Source organism: Nesoenas mayeri, assembly GCF_963082525.1.
Source record: "Nesoenas mayeri genome assembly, chromosome: 5".
Classification (NCBI taxonomy): domain Eukaryota; kingdom Metazoa; phylum Chordata; class Aves; order Columbiformes; family Columbidae; genus Nesoenas; species Nesoenas mayeri.
The window spans coordinates 35,889,127-35,910,789 of NC_137548.1; the positions used below are offsets into that span (position 1 = coordinate 35,889,127).

General features: G+C 36.9%; 1 protein-coding gene across 6 annotated transcripts in view; it reads left to right on the plus strand.

Annotated features, from left to right (window-relative positions):
• The window catches only part of GPHN (gephyrin), a gene marked incomplete at both ends in the record, with an annotated part of 292,255 nt that overhangs the window by 128,907 nt on the left and 141,685 nt on the right, over positions 1–21,663 (plus strand). For all 6 annotated transcript variants that reach the window (XM_080346039.1, XM_080346043.1, XM_080346040.1 and 3 more), the window contains one exon: positions 19,634–19,726. In XM_080346039.1, coding sequence (XP_080202165.1) covers positions 19,634–19,726 — 93 coding nt within the window. The remainder of the gene's footprint in view (positions 1–19,633; positions 19,727–21,663) is intronic.

Below are 21,663 nucleotides of genomic sequence, written 5' to 3' on the forward strand. Positions count from 1 at the left end.
AAAAAAAGAAACAAACCCCAACTAACCAAACACCAAAATGTTACTTGAACACATTGGTATCATGATGAAAATCCTCTCAACAATACGTTGTTAAAAGGATCCAGAAAAAAACAGAAAAAAGTCTATACCACAATGAAAAATGCTATATAGCAACAGTTTTAAGTAAGGAGATAAAAGCCTTATTGTGCTAATTAGCATTGATAAGCACCATGTTTTATCTGGCTGTTTAGTTTGTGTCAACCATGGTTTATGGAACCGTTTCCCTTCATGGGTTTTATATAAGGGAGCCAAGAAGCACTTCCGTAGGGTGAGGCGAAGACACACGGGTATGCAGGGGGCAGGGATCCCCTGAATGAACAGGGTCCACCTTGGGTGCAGGCATCAGATTCTGAAGGAAGTGGGATCAATATGGACGAATTATTTCAGACCACTATGGTTGTAACAAAAGCCAATTATTGGTGTATGGAGACAACGCTAATTATGTATGTGATTGGTCAACAGTAGTACTATATATTTGGATGCAAGATTAAGTAGTTTGCTGAACAGAGTGTTTCGATATTACAATACACATAATGTAATTTGCTGTGGTTAAAGTCACAATATTTGCTCTTCTGGAATATCTTTGAGATCCCCGTGGAAGTGTTTCTTAGCATGTACCTTTCTAGGCAAGAAAAATCATTTCAAGTTAAATATTAATATAACGTCACAGTTTAACGTTTCTCTTCTAAATATTCCCTTATAAAAAATACGTAAGGATTTCTAGGATTGTTCTGTCAGAAAGGTTTGTGTTCAGTTTCAGCTGCCTCATCATTCTGACAGGATTAGGTGGAATACTAGGACTGCAAAGGTAACATGTATTTGCTTTCACCATGTCTGCATAGACTAGCATTTCTATTTTCTTTTATTATTTATCATCTGCTTTGTTACTGTTGTTATGCTCTATTGAAATAGCCTTGCATTTTAAAATTACAAATATTGTAACGGTTTCACTGTGTTGCTTCAGTAGTGTGATGCCATAAACCTCTCTATTAACAAATAAGTTGATCTCATAAGGAAATTTATATTGCTCAAGCCCTTCATTTTACAGCTTTTTTTTTCTTCTGCATTCTTTCCAGTGAAGTGGTCTTGGTAGTTGAACATAATTTAAAATAAGTGAAAATTACCCAACATCTATCATTATTGAAAATGAAGCTATGTATCTGAGGATACCTTATGAAGAAAAGAGCTTAACATCAAGATGTTTTAAGATTATTGTCCTTCTTTGATAAAACAGAAAGCAACCATTCTTTATGTATTTGGAACAAGGAATGTGTTCTGTATTTAAATAAAAATATTTAGGGAATAATGCTATGTATAAAATGCAATGTGTAAGAAAATAAAGCTGAGTGTCCTTTGGGACACTGAAGCGAACACTTCAGTTTTACAGAGTACCTTGAGGCTGTAAAAGACAACAGACAATTATCCTCAGGCTGTTTTGAAGGAAAGATCAGGGAACTGTGAAGAAATTCTTCACATGCAAAATCTCCAAATGTCTCTAAGTATTGTTCAGAACTATGAGTGCTTCTGTAGGTGAGAAAACTAAAGGGATGGTTCTGTTTCAAAAAATGAAAAAATTGGGTGTTTGTGTAGCATTATGCTCTAAGTATAATAAAAGCTTTCACATGCACAATATTCTCACTGAGCTGACGTCCGAGAGACCCAGCAAAAGAAATAAGCAATGGAAGTGCTCGGAGAAAGGGAAAGTATGAGTTTTTTCTTTGATTAAGTCTTTTCTATAGACCTAACTATGAAGAGCGCTTAGGGCAGACGTTCTGACTGTTCAGCCAGTAGTGGATAAACAGGCATGAAGCTTCAGCCATAATGGCACGGTTCTCTACAGTTTTCGTTTTGTTTTAAGTAAAACAGCTAAAGTACACCTCGTGTACTTGGGTGCCCAGGCACTTTTATGATGTATTTTTATATTTAAATATTTTATATGAAGTAGCCTACAGATTTTAATATAATATGTGTGTGTGTGTTTTCAGAATATTTTGTATTTTCATTTTGTTTTTGCACAATTTTAGTACCTTAAACTCTTTAAAAGCAATCCTGTATTTGGACAACTAGTATTTTAGCAGAGACATAGTCTTGACAACAGCAAAACCTGAGCTAATTATGTTGCAATTCATCTAAAACCATGGCAATCTCATAATATACAAACTGAAAAATAAAAGGCAAAAATAAGGGTTTTCCTCTGTGGTGGAAAAAATAGCTAATTTCATACTAGCTTTTGTTGAAAGTATTTTTAAATTAACTCTGCTAGGTCTCTACCAAGGAAAACAACAGTGGATATGTTTGAGCACTTATATTGCCTTCTGAGGATGGCTAAATAATAAGGAAAGAGAACCAAAAAAATATTCTTTCTAACTATCCCTATAGTTATGTATTTTGTGTATGTTTGAAACATGCAATGAAAACGTGATCTGTCCTATCATCAACAGACACAACCTAATTCTTCAAAATTAACAAATTGGGCACAAGTTTTTTTCTGACTGCACACTTGATGTATTTCACCTAAGTCACTTCAACTTGTAGGTTTCAAAATGAACAGTAAGATGCAATGCGTCGAGCTCACTGGCAAATAGTATCCAAATAGCAAGTTCATTTTATACATGTGGTGGACAACAGCTTACCAGTGCCTATAAAAAAATAATCACTAAAATCAATGTAAATTGAAATTACATTATAAACAATCTTTCTGCTGTCTCTTGTTGGAAAGGTTAGTTTAAAATGGTTCTCAAGATTGGTGCTGTTTCTCTTATACAAAACTCCACATGAAACCCCATTTACCTCTCTCCTCCATCTTAGAATATCTACATCTAAAGTACAGAGTTTGTAAAAAAAGTTAAACATTTTTTACCAGACCTCAGTTAGACACTGAAATCTATCCGAAGAATAGAGATTACTGATGAAAATTTTTCTACAAGTAGGACAGTGAGAACTTTAGTTCTCTCTACAAAAAAACCAGTCATTTTAATAAAAGGAGCCTAAAGGGGTGAATTCTGTTTATTCTGTTAGCCTGCAATTATTTCCCGAGCAAAATAGTGTTCTTTTGGCAGCACTGTAAATGAGGATGGCCAGATATTAACTTGCTAGTTATGACCTTCAGTTGACTATATTTAAATAAAGTAGTAGTCTGCTTTTCTGTTCCTCAGTTTTATCATTATTATTTTTTTTTCTTAGGTTCAAAAATACATGAAACTCAAAATTTACAAAATCCAAAGACTGGGATAGAAAAGGAGCTGTCTGATAAAAAATGTTTTGTCTGTACAGTTGGTTTTTCATGTAGAGATCTGTATACTGCTCATTCTAATGAAATACATTTGCTGTAGCCAATTCTCTTATGTTTTCTTCAAGATATTTTGAAACTTGGATGATAGACAAAAAGTGCAGAGTTTCCTGCTAAAAATATCTCTGCTTTCGGAGTTAGGCAGAAGTGAAAGCCGAAGCAGCAGCTAGAGATTTAATGGACGACTAAATGATCTGTGACATTTAGGAAGGAATAGCTATAGTGGCTTGGAAATTGCCTTCATTTTTTAGAGTTGATCGGTATGGATGGTTACTGCTCCAAACCCAGAAGTTCTAAGTGGACAAAGTGTCAAATACTGTGCTTTAGATTCATGGGTACAAATGTAAAAGCTCTTGGAATATTGCTGCTATAGAATGGTTGGATTCCTGGTAGACCTTATCTTTAACCACAAATTTATAACCCTTAGCAGAAGAAAAAAAAGTCTTTGATCTCTTTTTAATGTCTTCAAATATCACAGATATTACCAGACCTGGAGAGAGAACTCTTACTGGCCAGAGGAGACCTGCTTAGTAATGGCAAGAAAAAGGCAAGGGCTTCTCCTTCTGTAGAATCAGAACTCCTGAGTGTTGAAATGAAAAGGAAATTGTGGGTGTGTGTTTGTTCTGCACTGGGGCAAAGGAGTGAGGGAGAGGGACAGTGCCAGGTTCTTTCTGGATCTCAATAAGAAAGCCTGACAACAAATGGCTTAATAAAGTATCTGCTTTAATTAGGCAGAATAAGAAGAGGAACATAGTAAATAAATCTTACTCCCCTCAGATGCTGGGGAACCGTGTGTTCATGCGGCATTGGATGGGTCCCTGGATGGATTTCTCAGGAGAAGTTCTGGCTCTATATTTAGATAAAGGCCACGCTGGTGGTGTAATCAGCAGTACTGCCTGGGAGCTGCTTGCTGGCCTCCCCATTACCAGGAGGTGGCTGAGCGGATCCTTTGGCCAGAGGGTTTGGGCACCGTGACACAGGCCTGAAGGCCACGCTGAGTGTGGGGCACAGCCCAGCCCGCTGTGGGAGCTCCAGGGAAACTGCCACATGGAACACGAACGCCTTGATGCACAATGGTCTCCCGCTCGGGATCACTACAATATCAGACACGTTATAAATAGAACATTTTGTGGTCCTTAATTTCCGGAGGGCATTGCCCAGCTCTTGCTCACAGGTAGAATTTATTGTGTACTCTCCTTCATCCACTAATTCCACACGCTCTTTCTTACTGAACATACTGAATGACTCTGCTGCCTGTGCAGGCTCTTCAGCACTCTCTAGCATTGGAGTGGCAATTGTCTCTCTGAGGCAAAGCACTAGTCCAGAGAGAACGTATACTGCATGCATCATAATCCTCAAAGTCGAGTGTGTGGGAAATGACTCTTCAAAAGGGGCAGTATGGTATTTTTAATTATTGAGATGATGCTTTTATTCTAACTTGCATTGAGCAGATGACTGTTAATGTGATTTTAACGTGTCCAGAAAGGTAAATTTTGCAATTAAAAAAGCAAAAAATTACTTACATAAACAGTTTCACGTAACAGACCATATGTTAGAATGATAGTATATAAAGCAGGTGATGCACCGTCAAAAAGACTCATTATTTCTTATGCAACTTTTTCTGAAGTATATAAATAACTCAGGATTCTTGTAAAGGTTACCCAGCGTGTCTTCTTGCATCTTTTAAATAATGAACAAGTACTTCCTAGTCCAGAGGGTTTTCTGTGGTTTCACAACTCCAGAAATGACTCATGCTTTAGCAAGGAGGGTTCTGTTCCTGTGAAGCAGCAGCCATTTCATATGCATAACCTCCACTATCTGTCTGATTTGAGCACGCTGGTAACAATGGGAATGCGTTCTTTTTTTCACTAGAACCTGCTGTACCTACAACTGCACTCTTTAAACATTTCTATAATTACCGAGTCTCCCTGTTTATCCTTTTGGAAAACTACTCAAAAAAAGTGTGTACATATCCTGTACTATTTTCAAGGCAAACAGGAGGAGAGAGGCATGCAATACACATTTAGGAAAGTATAATGAATAATTGCAGTATCTGTATGTTAATTGTAACGTTTAAAATAATGTGATCTTCTAGATGGTTATGAAGGTTTAATATAAACTTCAGATAAATTAAGTGAAAGCAATTTCAAAATAAATTTGAAAAATGCTTTCTGAAATACTTCTCTCGAGAGGATTAATTACGGTGAGAAGTGTCTGCTAAGATTAGCACAACAGAAATCATTTGAGGTTTAGAACTTAAATTGTGAGAAAACCTTTTAGTAAAAAGGACACTAAGATTTTGTCTGGTGTCTAAGTAGTTAGAGTTTATAAATCATTAATTCCTCTTGAAGCAGAAACTGTAAGGGCTTTACATCAATGACTATTCCCTCAGTGCTGCAGCTTTTGGTTCTGGCACAGTTCTTGATTTTTCAGCTGAAACATATGGTACAAATATATGAATTGCCAGAACACTTAATTCATTAAGCCATCATTCATCCAACATCAAGTGTTAAGAGTACCTGTATAGTTGACATGCTTTGTGCAAGTGTTTCCTACTCTGGTATTAGTAGTGTTTCTTTGAAAATCCCGTCACAGATCTAATAGCTGTGAAAAGAACCAGCGTGTTGGAAATTTTGGGACTGGAAAGCATTTCTGAATATACCAAGACTTTCTCTGCAGCAGTCAAGAGACTCTGTATGATCGCTGCAGAGATTTGTAAGGATTGCTCTGCTTTTCCCAGAAAACATTTTATACTTCTCTCATTCTGATAGCGCTGATTAATATTTCTTTTATGGTCCTTAAATTTTAGCAAGTGAAGTTCAGCACACTTCTTTACAAAAACAAGAGATGATGGGTGATTCTGCTTAGAATTGTCCTTTCCAGCTCTTTTCATATATTGCTTTGAATTTTATTCATGTCCTAGTTAGCCTCTACGGCTTTGTTAATATTTTGAAACTAGATTGAGCTACATTACTTCTATGAAGCAGTTGCTGTATTAAGCTTCTGTTGGCTCCCTGTGCAGTGACAACTTTGTAAGAAGTTTGGCTAATTCGATAAAGTTGCTGAAAATAAATTTTTCATATGTAGAATCCTTGCCATATAACAAAGTGTTAGCATATCTTTCTGTATAGCACAAAATAATTTGCAAGAATGTAGGACCTTATGAACAATGGCAATTACAATACAAAAAATTCTGTGAAAATGCTGTAAGTTGTTTGTCATTCTGCATATTATTTTGCCTGAGAGATTTCCAATACCCATAAAGGCATGTTTGAACAATCTTAGTATCCTGGCAGATTTTAGCTTCATTTATACCAGCTGCAGAAACAGTTGGAAGGTGATTTTGCATGGTTTTACCACCTGACTCCAAGTAACTTTGTTGTTAGTATGTATCAAGAAAAAAATTTGATATATTTTAAAGACGTTCCAAAAGAAAAATGATCAGAAAGTTTCAGCTTAGGGAAAGAAGTTGAGTTGTTTTGCATCCGTTTTCTCTCCATTATAATAATCAGTTGAAATCTGTGATTGTAGTAGGACCAGCTACTGCTAAGACATCTCTGCAAGCTGCAATGAAAGCAGAAGATAGCTCATCAAATTCTGTGATAACAGCTTTCACCCAGTATTGTGTAATAGCTATAATTCTTTGGGCCTAGAGAGAGATTCTGCATACACTGAATCCCAAAGAGGTCTTCCTTTTGAAGAGAATGCCCTTTTTAGTTCAGTAGTGGATTGTCTTATAAGTGCCAAAAGGTTCTTTCATTACATTTTAGTCTTTGGATGCTTATATTCCAGAGTTCAGGAATAAACAATAACCTAATCAGGCAGCCTATTACTCGTTCATTCTATTATTCTTCTATTGTGCTCTGTCTCTGTAAGAAAAAAGCAAGGCCTCCTACAGAAAAAGACCTTTTACTGTAATAATCAGTTATTTATTTTTCATTGCCTTCAACAGCTGTCGAAGTGTTGTTTGCATTATGAACCGTCAATGAATCTCAGTTGATTTTTATCCTTTCCTTATCCTTTTTAAGAATCATTTGCAAGATCTCCAAGATTACTTCTACTCAACAGATAATGGAAAAGTGCAGACAGTCTAATCAGTTCCAGAATACTCCAATCTTATTTCCTTTCTTGTGTATACCTTTCTCCTTCTTATTTGTATATTCTTGTCACAGGAATGTATCGGAGCAGGATGTCCATACCTTCTTCATATTGGGCAAAATAAAGGACATTGCTTAGTTTGGGATGAAAGGGCTTTCTTCCTGATGGCTTATTATGTTCTGGAGGCTAAGTTTGGCATTGATTATTAGACCTGGAAGGTCATTTACCATCTAAAAATGGTACTCTGTGGGGTGTTTTTGTGTGTGTGGGTGTTTTTTGTTGTGGGTTTTTTTGTTTGTTTGTTTTTTGTTTTGTTTGTGTGGGTTTTTGTTTATTTTTTTGGGGGTGTTTGTGTGTTTGTTTGGGTTTTTTTTGTTTTCGTGGGGTTTGTTTTTTTGTTTTTGGGTTTTTTTTGTTTTGTTTTGTTTTTTGGTTGGGGTTTTTGTTTGTTTGTGGTTTTGTTTTGTTTTGGTTTTGTTTTTTTCCCCTGGGAAAAAAATAAATCTCCTTGCATATTCCCTTGTAAGGACCTGGTTTGTACAAGAATCATTTCTCCACCAACTCACACATACCGTTCAGGTTTCTCTATAAGTACTTTTTTATTTTACACTGCAGTAGAAGGATGAACACAGATAATTCCCATCTCATTTATATTCAGGAAAGAGATTTTATTGTTGGTTTTGTCAGCTTCCCCAGGGCAAAAGAATGCTTCTCTGAAACAATCTGAACAGTGCCAGGGCCATCACAGATCACAAAAAGATTGTGCCTTTAGTTGTTGGGTCACTTGGCCTGTGCATGCACTGGTTGGCTGGAAACATCTTACATTTAACATGTGCATTATAATTAGGTATTAGAGAATGAATACTGCTGATAGATAGCAATCTTAAAATCTCACAGGTGTTAGGGGGATCCACTATAAAAATGTAGAGATGTCCGTTAGGATTGGTTCTTCATTGCAAAAAAGGGTCATTTTCTAGTAAATGTTGCTAGACAAAAATAGAGTGCTGTTGTGTATCCATACACCAGTCATTGGAACAATTTTTGGGTGAATAGCACCATCATAGTGCACTGCATGAACAAGCAGGGAGATGCAAGATCCATCTATGACTCCATCTATGGATATGTTGCATGTGCCATGAAATAATTGTTACAATCTTAAAAATATGCTGTCATATCTTCTTAATAGACTTCTCTGAACACCGAAATATGCAATTTTATTGGCAATATTGTTTACCAAAGATGATTTGTAGCTCCTAACATCAAGAAATGTGAAGAATTCTTCTCTAGAGGGGAAGAGCATCTGAGTTGGTAGGGAGATGTCTTTAATTCCATGCATTCCAGATCTGTGCTTATCTACCAATACCCTTGTTCTGTTGTGGTTAAGAAAAAGCAGTGTCTGAGTCACCACAGTCACTCCATTCTGGCTTGAATAGTCTCAGTTACCTGGAAATCAGGAGCTTGCAAATGTCTATTTTAGTCATTCTGCCTTTTTTCCCACATTGATCATTCAGACCAATAGACACATGCATCATTCAGGCTTCAGTTTTCGTACAGTGAATTGGAATAACATGTTTGACTATTTAAACATACAGACACTTTTGGTTCAGGTTAGGAAATGGTCCTTAACCTTTACATGTGCTACAAAATGGAAATGGCTTTGCTTCAGGAGGAATAATCCATCTTCTGTCAGGGCTTTGTTTCTCAGTACTCTAGAGTATTAGAGTTCCTGGAAACTCATGAGCCCAGTATACATCCAGCAGCTATTTCAGCACTTTATCCACCAGTTTGGTAGAATGTAAATTCTCTTCAGCCTACTGTGCTTATCAGTCTTATGCTTAAAATAGAGGAGTTAACTGAAATTTGGAATATTAACGTGATTCTTCACAGACTTGCTTGTTCAACATAAGAACATTCTTTGTTACATACAGAAGATGGTGAGCCCTGATTTAAGTGGCTTTGACCCTATTTACAGTCCTTTGTAAAACAGAAATGATACTTTAGACCAAATCTCTCAATTTCTTCTAAAAATTTAGATTTTCATTTAAATCAGTTTATTCACCTGCTCTTCCAATGGTCATTTGTCCAGAAGTAAAACATTTACCAGCCTTTAAGAGTATGTTGTGTAGACAGATGTCTTTCAGGAATAACAAAATAATACTGAACAGAGAGAGAATAACTGAGATTCCACCCAGGCTCATTTTAGTATATTCTTTAGAATTTCATGAGCTAGACTTATCCAAGGAGATTTCTGTGAGGATACAAGTGGCTTTTGCTGTTTCTTTTATGAGTATTCTTTAGAGGACCTAAGTAAGTCTGTTCTTTGCAATACTGCATGTGCTTTTGCTAAAATATGCTTGTCATTCTGGCATCTCATTCAGCTGCCTGGCTTAAGAAAGCAATACAACAATTTTGTTTGGATGAAGCTAGCAAAATGTTGTTTCTCTTTTTATGGTGCTTTGATTTTAAGTTACCAGAATTGGCACACACATAGAAAAATACTCAGTAATGACAAACTTGTTATTTTGGGGGGTAATTGCACCTTTTTCTGACAGCGGGTACATTCGTATGCTGCTATGTGAGATTTCTTTTGCAGTATCCATAGACATTGTATTTTAACTCTTCCCAGGCTGCTCTTCAGTCTGTGGCAATCTCAGGACCCTCAGTGTCAAAATGTGGATCAGTCTCTAGGTTTGTCAGATCTTGCTACTCTCCAGGGTAATGATAGCGAGGAATGTGAAAGTATCATCTAGACATGCATACTTTATGAGAAAACAGTATTTTCTGTATGATGTGTTTGTTGCTGCTTTGATCTCAGTTCTTGCAGGGTATTTGTTATGTGCAGTTCCTTTGATGCCTTTCTGTACTTGGAGGGTACCAGGTTGCTCTCTCTGATTGAGTACGCTCATGTTCTCATACCTCACAACTTGCAGCTTCCTGACAGAGCTGAGCAGGGTGCATTGAGTTGTTTGTGACTGAATAGTCTTGGAAAACTGCTGTTTTGTAGTGGTTCCTTCTCCCTTTTGGAGCTCTTAAATTGTTACTCCTGCTTGTGTCTATGAAAGTGGCACATATGGTGCCAGTTTTCTCTGCCACGTATGCATGTCCTTATGGCTGCCATTTTACGTACTACCTTTATAAGGGTAGAATGTCTGAATGTCTGTTCTTCAATCATCCAGAATTCCTTCTCAAAGTGGTGCCACAGTTACAGTGTAGCCAGTAACCCTCCATTACTCATTACCAGATCTTATGCTTTTTTGATTTAATTTTATACTTCACGTTCTTGATTTCATATGGACTTAGTCATTTCTCTTCACAGGTCCAAGTCTTTTAGTTTGTTTCTTTGCTTGTTATGCTGTGGGAATACCAGCTGATTTCACAGAGTGATTGTTCAGGTGGCTTTCTGGCTCTGTGTGGACTCAAGGAACTTCCCAGCCGTGGCCAAAGCAAATTCTATTAGATCTCTGGGCACATTTAGTATCTGTATTGTAAGGTATTTGGACGTTGGCCGTAAGGCCACCTGGAGTTCTGTCTTTGCTTTCATTCAGCATTACGTTGCTCTAGTAGTATTCAGGGCTGTTTCAGCCTTCAGTGGAGCGATGCTGCAGTTGTTTGTGGGAGTCCTCAGGCTTCTCCTGGGCAGTAAATGGCAAAGGAACCATTCAGAGTGAGTCCTTGCGTGAATGTACATGCAGACTCAAAGAAGAAAGGTTACTGTTCAGTAACTGGCGTTCTTTGAGAGGTATAGTCTGCATGTACATTAGTCTCCTACCTGCCTTTCCCCTCTTTCTGAATCTCTTTCAGGTTTGCTTGTGCATTTAAGAGGAACTGAAGTGGTGGCGGATGCTCTCTGCCCTGGATGTCAGGCCTCGAGCAGGAAGAGGGGAGGAGGCAGAACGCCCCCCCCAGACAGCCCAGGGCAGGCACCAGCCCACCCACTCTTACACTATTTGTATGGACTAAGTATCTCACAGTACAGCAGCCCTTCGTTGGTAGGTAAATTTTCTTTACTGTATTTTCACAGGTAAAGCAGTAGTTTTTTTAAAAAGAGACAATTCCATCTGTTGATTCTATGAATGGTACACGTGAACAGTGCACATGTGGGGGAATTTATACCACAAACTGCATTACACTTAGTATTGTCCTGTCTCTAGTGGTTTCACCTCTTGTCTTTTTTCCCTTCGTTCTAACCTTTTTTAGATGTCTGAATATGTTCACTCTGCTCAATTTGCCATTTTCATTGAGAGCTACACCAAAAATTGAAATTACAGAAGTTGTAATATTATTTAAAAAGTAAAAGGAAACACATGTCTTACAGTAAGTGTAAGTGTAGCTAAGTGTATGAAGTAACGTGTAAGATTGTATTTACTGTTAGAAAATCAAGCTATAAACTGAACTGCATTCTGTAAGAATCAATTATATTTTTACAATTATGTTTTTTGGTTTTTTTGTGGTTTTTTGGTTTTTTTTTTAAAGCTTTATAGTTACGGAAAAGTAAACATTTGAGTTTAAACATTTTTTTCCCACAATGGGGTTCCTCAAGTGTGTGTTTTGTTTCGTAGCCCTGTAGTCTACTGCTCTTCTGTCACGGAGGCACCCCAAAGTTAGTTTAGATGGACAACAGGGTCCAAAACAAACTTTTATTTGGTAAAGACAGTGCAGCAGATTAACCGATGGAAGACAGGGTTTTAGCTCTCAAATAGTGACATAAATACAGGTTCAAGTATCAGTCGAGGTTAATTATTAAAGGTGCAGCAAATAATAACAATGGGGATCAACGGTGTGCATACACGTGGTTCACTAAGAACAATCCCAGAGCCATCCCTGACTCTGGGAGAAGTATACACTTGCCTGAATCCAACAAGGAGTTATTAAAGAAAATACACGTGCTTATATTGAAGCAGAAGAAAATTTTATCACTCACCCATGTGGCTCGGTGGGGTGGGAATCCCAGTCCCAGGAGGTCACTTTTGGCAGCCATCCTGCCTAAGGGGGAGGGCTCTCGGCCGCAGCATCTGGCTCGTGCTCCAAGAGGTCCACGTGAGGGGTGAAGCATTGATGAGAATCCTGTTTTATATAGCCTGATCAGATCTGACTGTAGGCATTCCAGAAGCTTCTCTGCACCCCCACATGGGCTGTGGGATGTCCTGAAACTTCTAAGCACCCCCACTCTGGCTGTGTGCACCCAGTGGCTCCCTGGTGCCTCTACGCCCTCACCTCTTCTCTCTCTTAGTGACCCTGATCAGCGGGTTCTGGGGTTAAAACAAAAGAAGCTGTTAACCCCATTGCAGGAGGGGCGGTGTGTGTGGGGAGGTGTGTCTGCACCTTCCATATCGAAGGAAGGGAGGGGGAGAGAGAGGGGTGTGCATCTGCCACAACTTCCTACCCGTCAAACAGAACAAGTAAATACAAGGTATAACCTGGCTTAAACTGGAGATGTTGTCATCTCTGCATACTAATACATACATGCAAATTCTGAGAGTATTTTCAAGTATAGTTTCTAAGAAGTGCAGGTTGTGTGAGTTGAGGCTTGTTATGGGAACGACTCTTGAGTTTTTGTACTTGGAGTTCTCTGAGACATGTTGCCTTTACCTATATGATGGACCTGCGTTGACCGGTCTCGTAGTGTTGGAGCAGTTAGTGTTGTCTTGGCTGCTCAAAGAAGTTTACAGTTGGTTTTCTGTGGCTTGGCCATTTCTAAGTTTTCAGTAAGATTGAGATGTAGCTTATCTGGGCCTAGTTAGAGCCAGCAAAGCTCAGGGAAGCTTCTAATTTGTGGTGCATGAGACCACGTGCTGTAGATATGGATATGCATAGATAAAATAACGTAAAGAATTCTAATTTTAGAAATTTACTGACTTGTGTGTTAATATCAAGCTGCCTTTTCACATTCTAAGTAAACAGTCTTTTAAACAGTCTTCAGTGAACATAAATGTATGCTTAAGGAGAAGAAAATGTGAAAAAAAAGCCATCTTGTTCTGCACAATTTGAAGTCCATGGCTTCAAGACCAAGCATTTTTATCTTGTGATAACAGGTTTTTGAAGTGCTAATTTAATCTATCAAAAAAAAAAAAAAAAAGAGAGAGAGAGAACATTTCTCTTCATCTGTTATTAGGTAGCACTATTGGATTAATTTAGTTGGTTTTATGTGTTGTGGGGTTTTTTTCTTCCCAATTGCGATTTTACCTTGTGTTATTGTAGGAATATTCAGAGGAATATATATGAGATGTCAACATTCTCACTGGGAAAAGCAATAGTGGCAAGGAGGTGTTATGTTTTATTAAATTTTTATTGGCTTCAAATAAATTCTTAAGAAAGTTTTTGTAGCTACTGTAATATTTATTTCAGTAAATAAACATATTTTAGAGAGAAGAATTTTACACATGGCAGAACTGAGACACATTGATCTTTGGTGCTTTTGCTAGTACATTTGTATTATGTAAAGATGAGCATGTGTGTGTATAAGCTCACACTCATGTATATGTCTGCCCAATTTGGAAAGGACAGGAAAGATGTTTCAAGAAACAGACATGTTTGGAAAATACCTAATTCTGACTCTTCTGACAGCTCTAAGTTCCACTCGTTCCTCCAGGCATCTGAGGAAAACTGTTCTGCTGGAGGGACTGATCCTTTCCAGTGAGTAGCTGTGATTTCAAGACCTTAGCGTGTGCTCTAGGGAGGATACCAGTGATACCAGCAGTAGATGGGAACAGATTTTCATACAGAAGCAAAAAGTCTTGTTGATTTTAATTCAATTTGTTAAATCATACCATAAAATCACAGTTTTTCTTCTTTATACTGAGACTACAATGTGAAGGTAGTTAGCAGGAATTAAAAATGCCTCCTCTGTCTTTCTGAGAGGAAGTCGGCACAAAACATTTTATTTTGTGAAGTCAGTCTTGTGTGGTTTATATTGTCTGTACCTTTCTCCAACGTAATAATTAGGATTTTTTTTTTTTTTTTTGCCAGTTTCAGCTCTTAAAAATTGGACTACTTCAGTGTTCGCACTCCCAGTCCTGGTGGTCTGACCAGCAAACACTTCAGTGTTTGCACATCCCTCTACTTGACTTTCTGTACTTGTATGCATAGATGAACGCTGAGTACTGCGCTTCAGTGCCTACTTTTTTTTTAATGTTTTAGGGATAATTGTCATGAATGGTAGATTTTAGAAGGTGGGAAGTACTATTTTAAAAATAAGGTTACATTACAGGCTGCATAGGTACATTGAACCTTGAAATATTTGATAGTTGCAATTTATTTCCTGTGGAGAATGCCTATAATTAAATTTCCACTATTAAAAAGTAAGCCATTTCTAGAGTACATTTTTTTACTTTCTTCCTTTAGTTTTGCATTTCAGTAGAACAGTTGCATTTTTATGACTTCTTTTAATACATCAGCTTAGTATTCAGAAAAAAAACATTGCAAAGTGACTGATGCAGAAAACTGCAAAAATATCTGTAGAATCTTCAAAACACTACTACATTCAGTAAAATCCCAAAAGATGAAAAGGTCTCTTTAGACACACTGAGATCCACACTTGCTTTCATCCAAGTCACTTGATTACGGTACTTGCACCCTGAACATAATCCTGACATTCTTTTACTTTCTGCCTTTTGTTGGTGGAGGAAGGAAAAAAGGGATGGAGGTAACAGAAAATGTTGAGTTCATTTTCATGGTGGTTTAATATTTCATATTCTCATATTCTTAAATAATTTTGAGAGTGATTACTTGCAAAGTTGTTGCTCCACACATAAGAATATCTTTATGCCTGTACATATCAGCAAAGCTTTCAAGCAGCAAGAGAAAGATTGTGAGCATAAGAAACAAAACCTTTGCAAGAAATAGGACAAAAAGTATGAAATTAGTTCCAAGAATAGATTAACATTTCTAAGGCCTTCCTTCTTTTATCAAACTGAATGTTGAAATCAGCTCTTTATCTTTCCTACAGTGCCTTTGCTTTGTGGGTATTCGTGTTCTTGCATGGTCCTCAGTACTTAATGTTCCTTTTAAATTAATAGACAAGGCATGGTCAGCTGAATAGAAAAGCTTGAAAGTCCTAAATATTACAACAGTGAGGAACAAATGGGTTACTTACACCTTTTTTTGTTTTTTCTGCTTTGTATTTGTGTGCTGTGATGTGAATTTCTGATTCATGCAATTATGCGTGCTCTCTCATGCCATAATGTGAGGGCTGATCTCTGGCGAGCTGGGATCTGGACTAGTTCAAGCCACATGGCGAAGTAAAGGTTGTTGTGAGACCTTAATGTGCTGGTACCTGTGTTCCTGAAACTTGGTGGTCAAAGTGACACCCAGTTTTCCTAGCAAATCTGCAACTAGGAAATCTTTCTTTTCTTTGTTATATTTTTCCATGTCTTCTGTCACTATAATTTTTTCTTTGTGATGATGTTAGATAATCATAAATGCAAATGATCTCAGACATCCTTTTAGCGTGGGACCACACAGTGTGAAAGAAAATTAAATTGATGTTTAGTGTGGCTATTTATATAACAGTTCTTCTTATTTGACTTGGATTGCTAAGGCAAGTTATAGCTTTAATAACATTGTTGTATGTTTTTTCCTTGCATTTTGAAAAATACAGTCCTAAAATAAACAGGATTTATTTGCGAATATAGAATTTATATAATTTTGCAAAGCTTGTAGTTTTGAGAAGGTCTGTGCTGGAGAACAGACTTGCATTTATAAGCACTGTCAGGAGGTTTTCCTGGAAGCCGCTAAAGTCTTTTCAGTACGTGAAGTTGTTCTGAGAACTTCTGGATAGTATGCATGTCTGTAAACCAGCTTCTAACAACTTCTGTTTCAAAGTCCGATGTAAATACATGTATATTGTTTCATTAAGTTTTTACTTAACATTGATACTTGTTCAGCAATTTTAATTAAATCTTAACATATTTTAAATGGTCCTTCATGTTGTGATTAGTGGTGCATATAACGCGAAATAACTTCAAGTTTGCACTGTGCTAGAAAAATTTAAGGTGTGCCAAAAGAATAAACATCTTTGTTAACTGCAGAATTACTTAACCAGTTCCAAGACTGAATATAGAATGGATGAATTCTTTATTAATTCTTTATGAAAAACTCCCTGTTTATATTCTTTTTAGCATTTCCCTATTATTTCCTAATGAAAGTTTTAAATGATAACAGTGTACATGTACATATATTCCAATGGCTAACGGATGAAAAGCACGCATATGCATTGATAATTATTTTTACAAGCCTTGTATTATGAAGCAAGTGGTGGATTGATAAGAAAAAAGGTACACTTGTTAATCCCAGAAATAAGCACCATAATACTGATTTGAAGGAATGTCTTCTAATCATTTGAGAAGCATAAATGCATAGGGCTGTTATCACACTCTTGTTAGCAAAGTGAAAAATAGAACAAAAAGAAAGAAGAAATCCCACAGGACGGTAGCACCACAGGGTCCCTGACCTAGAGGAGTTCTCATTTGAAGATGCAGCAAATTCGGTTCCGTGCAAAGCCGGTGGAAAATCCAGCTGTGCTGCTGGCAGCAGCCAAGTGCATCTGAGTGGCCTTTTGTCCTCAGCTGATCAGAGCGGCGCTTCCTTTTTTAGATACTTAAAATGTCAGTAAGAATGTTTTGTGGAATAGTTTTGTGGGCTAGAGAGAACGTAAATAAGCTGAATATCAGAGTCAGGTGGTTTTCCGTGGTTTTAAAAGATCTAAGTGGTACAGTTTACGCTTCTAAAATACAATGAAACCCGAACTTGCTATCTGATAGTCAAAGATCTTCTTACTGAAGGCTTATGTTTCTTTACTATAACTAGAATTTGATAGAGAATTTCATGTCTGCCTAAATACACTGATGAGATAGTAGTAATGGGCATATAGTTACTGCTCAGTTTCTTTGAAGAGTTAGGGTGTATACTGATTTCTTTAGCCTTTTGTAGGCCATCACATGACATTTTTTTCCCCTGTTAACTAGAGTATTATTGAACTGCAGTAAACTAAGTGGAACAGTGGAAGGATTTATTTTCTCTTTAAAACCAGTTGGAGTTTGGCAGCTTTTATTTTCTCTAAAGATAAATGCTTAATAAAAGAAAAATAAAATCTAACAAACAAACAAAACAACAGCCAAACAAGCCAAACACAAAACAACAACAAAACCCACAAAGTATCTTCCTCCTCTTTTATACTGACAATTTTTTCTTGATTATAATAATTTTTAAAAGATATGTAATAATAAACTCTAACTTTGCCAAACACCATTTTTACGCTTAACTTCTCTCTGATATTCTCTGAACTTTGTAGCTGTTCAAAGTCAAGACATTTTTAGATGATAAAACAGAGAACATGCCACCTCTTTGAAATAAATTTTCTGATGCATATCTGTGTTATTGAAACAAACAATTTTAAGATTCAAAATGCTTTTTACTACCGTAATTCACATTTTTTTTAAATGTAACTCAAAAGTCAGACTTAAGAGTTTATTTTTGTATGGGTCTGAGATACTATTCATATTCTTTTCTCGAGTTTATTTGAAATGTTCATGTAACCAGAAGCTTCTCATAATCTACAGCCTACCTGAGTGCCATCCTGAAAAAAGGGAGAGTAAAAAGATGAGAGTGATTTTAATAAAGGTTTCATAAAGACAAGATAATGCAAATGGGAAGTAGAAAGAATGAGTAAAGAAAGGAGAAACAAAGACAGAACCCTTTTTCAAGTAATCCTTGGATATGTTTGTGTGATGGGGCTTGTGAGCAGACACACCTGCAATTTGAAAGAGGCCGCGTAGGAGCTTCCTCTTAATTGGAAGTTACATTGCAGTGCAAAGCCTGCAGAACATACACCTGAGGATTATTTTAAATTGGTAGTGCTTTTCAAAATGTTCTGGACAGTTTTGTGGTCATCAACAATATTATAAGCTTTTAAAATCAGTATATTGCTCAGATCTAATTTTGTGATAAATAATAAACTTGTAGCAGACACTCACCCAAACAGTTCATTCCCCCCCAGTACAATACTACAGAAACATAAATATACTGTAAACTTTTTCGAAGAATGAGGTTTCTTTGCTAGAATAAGGATAGCCGAAGTAATTGATCTGATTGATTTCTGCAGATGGATACTTTCCTGTGTAATAAATGAGTGTACTTTATGTAACACAGCTGATTTTGAGCTCCAAGGAGACATTGTGCTGCTATGCTAGCCCTCAGTAAAGTATGAAGAGGATAAGTGATATCACAGACTCACAGAATGTCAGGGATTGGAAGGCACCTCGAAAGATCATCTAGTCCAATCCCCCTGCTGGAGCAGGAACACCAAGGTGTTCCTGCACAGGAACATGTCCAGGTGGGTTTTGAATGTCTCCAGAGAAGGAGACTCCACAACCCCCCTGGGCAGCCTGTTCCAGTGTTCTGTCACCCTCACTGTGGAGAAGTTTCTTCTCATATTTAAGTGGATATAGAGACTAAATAAATTTTTTGCTTATGTCAAAATTTTATCACCGTTTGAAAACTAGTTTAAAATGCCATTAAAAAAATGCATGCAAAAAAATTTAAACACTTTTCTAGTATCGTGAGTTCTCTAGTATTGTAAGTCATTGAATTTACATGACAGATTTATTAAACTTTCTTAGTCCAGCCTTTGATGTGGTATACACAGTCCTATTGAGATGTTGTAGGCAATGCAGAAAAGATGATTATAGATAATCCCTTGTGTTGCTGCGTCAGGTGTATTATTGCATCTTTTAGTAGATAAGCTTCCAAATATGTGGTCCTTGCTTTTTTCAGGTTATTAAAAAGTGAAGCATAGAAACCAAAGTTACTGTAATAAGAATCAATCATCTGAATTAAACACACATACTCTATTAACATAAAGCATTGTATTCATATCTCAAAGTTAAAAAAAAACTAACAAGCAAACAACAGTTACATAAATGAATAACTGTGAATTCTTGTTTTCCATTTCAGGTCAAGAGATGGAGAACAGAATTTCAGTTTTGATTTCCAAAAATATTATGATGGATACTTGAATTATTCTGTCATATGTTGGTTATAAATAGTGGTTTATGATCTTTGTATAAAAAGCCAGGAGTGATTTTTACAATTCCCTGTACTTACTGTGTTTTTTTCTGTTTTTAAGACATTTCAAGCCGTCCGGTGTTTTCTGAGATAACTGTATCCCACATATTACTTGTTAGATCTGACAGGATTCATGTTCTCTTTCAGGAGACGCTGATAGATTGGTGTGATGAAAAGGAACTTAATTTGATTTTAACAACTGGAGGAACAGGGTTTGCACCACGAGATGTCACGCCAGAGGTGAGATAGTTCTGGAATAAGAAAAATCTGCCCTTTGGTGTAGAAATATATAAGTCTGAGGGAGGGGGGTGATATTTTTTTTGAAATTTCCTCTGTAACTTTATTTTGCAGTACCCCTGGACAGATCAAGTGATAAACAACTTGGAAGCACAAAAAGCAATAGGGTATATAGCACAAGAGAATTGTTCTGACCCAAAGCAATTTTCTAACTTAACTGTGGCACAGTATCATGGATTTCCAGACCCCTTACCAAATAAAATTCTAATGGCTCTTTGGTGTAATTTTCTTCAGCACTGCAGTACAACACTGCTAAGCAAAAACTTTTGGGATTTTTGATGTGTCCTGCAGAAGGGAAAGTGGGATAAGGGAGATCCTTTAATTCTCCCTTGCAGGCTACTGCATTGACAACTATCAAACTACCACATTATAGATTAGGGTGGGAAGGTGGGGGTGGGAAAATCTGTGCAAAGCTGCTGTTGCTTTGCTTGACACCACATTATCAAGAAAAGCTAAACAAGCACAGGGATGGAGGTAACCTGCGCCAGTAAACGTTGCACGGGAAATCTGGTTACATTCCACCTACAAGGTGCTAAGGTAAGAAAAGAAAACAAAACAAGGAACCTAGTAACCTCATGGCCATGAATGGTAATATGCAATGACTGTGTGATTGGAGTATTTTAGTATTGATGGTTCCAGATTAGATTAATATGAGTTTTTAAAATCACATACTTTTTTTTGGTTTGCTTATGTTCACTAAAGGGCAGAATTAAGACTGAGTGCCTGAAATGTTTTTTTTCCATTATTTAACATATTTAGGTTTCTCTTAAATACTCATATAAATTTTCAGTTGCTTAGACTTTTAACTTAGAGTTCATTTGAGTTAATGATAACGTGCCTTCAATGCTTTTTATTTACAAATGTGTTCTGTCAACCATGACTGCATTTTAACTTTTTTGCCACTAGGAATCTAAATACATTTTCGAATTTGTTGTATAAAATTTGTGTAACTAAACAAACATATAAAGAAAATGCCCCCATATGTTACTTCTGATGTTTGTAGATGTTTTACTAGAAATGATAAGTAACTAAAACCTAAACGTCTGTGTATCAGCAAATGGGAACAGTATAAGATGTCCCCAGTGTGCTAGCTAGTGAAACTGAATTTGTGGATTATTTGCTGTGCTAAAGCAACACAGAAGTAAAACGTGTGTAGATTGAATTGGTCTCTTACTTGCAAGCTAAGTGTAATGGTTTTGAAGGTTGTATTCCCAGCACTGTGTGAAAGGAGGACTGAATTTCTGTTTCAGATTTCCTGATTTATTTCCTTCATGCAAGGTCAAGCCTAAGCAGTGGTGTCAGCAGAAGCATTTGAGACAAGAAATAAACAAATGAGAACTCTGACCATAAACATCTAGTATTTTCCTTAGATTGCTTCATTGTTATTACTCAAACTAATTATTTGAGACAGGTGGTGATGATTTGTTTGATAGGTTTTGATGTTACAGTGAGCCATTTTAAAATTATCTGAGTTGTTTAAGTGTCTTTATATAAAAAACCCCCACATTGATATAAAAATCATTAATAACTTGTACTCAAGGAAAAATGCATTGTTTTTAAATAGAATAGGTATACAGGACTTCAGTTGGTTACAACAGAATTAAGTGTTCTGACTGTCGAATTATTCCAATATTTAAAAGGAATTTATATACGACAATATCTACTCTCTTCTCACTCAACTGAGTTTGTCCTAGCTTTGTGTGGGATAGAGTCAGTTTTGTTCCCAATAGCTGTAGTTGGGATTTAGTATGAGAAGAATATTGATAACCTACTGGTTGTTCCCAGGTAGTCAAGGGCTTTTTGGCTTCCCATGTTCTACCAGGTGCACCAGGAGCTGGGAGCGAGCACAGCCAGGACAGGTGCCCCAAGCTGCCCAAAGG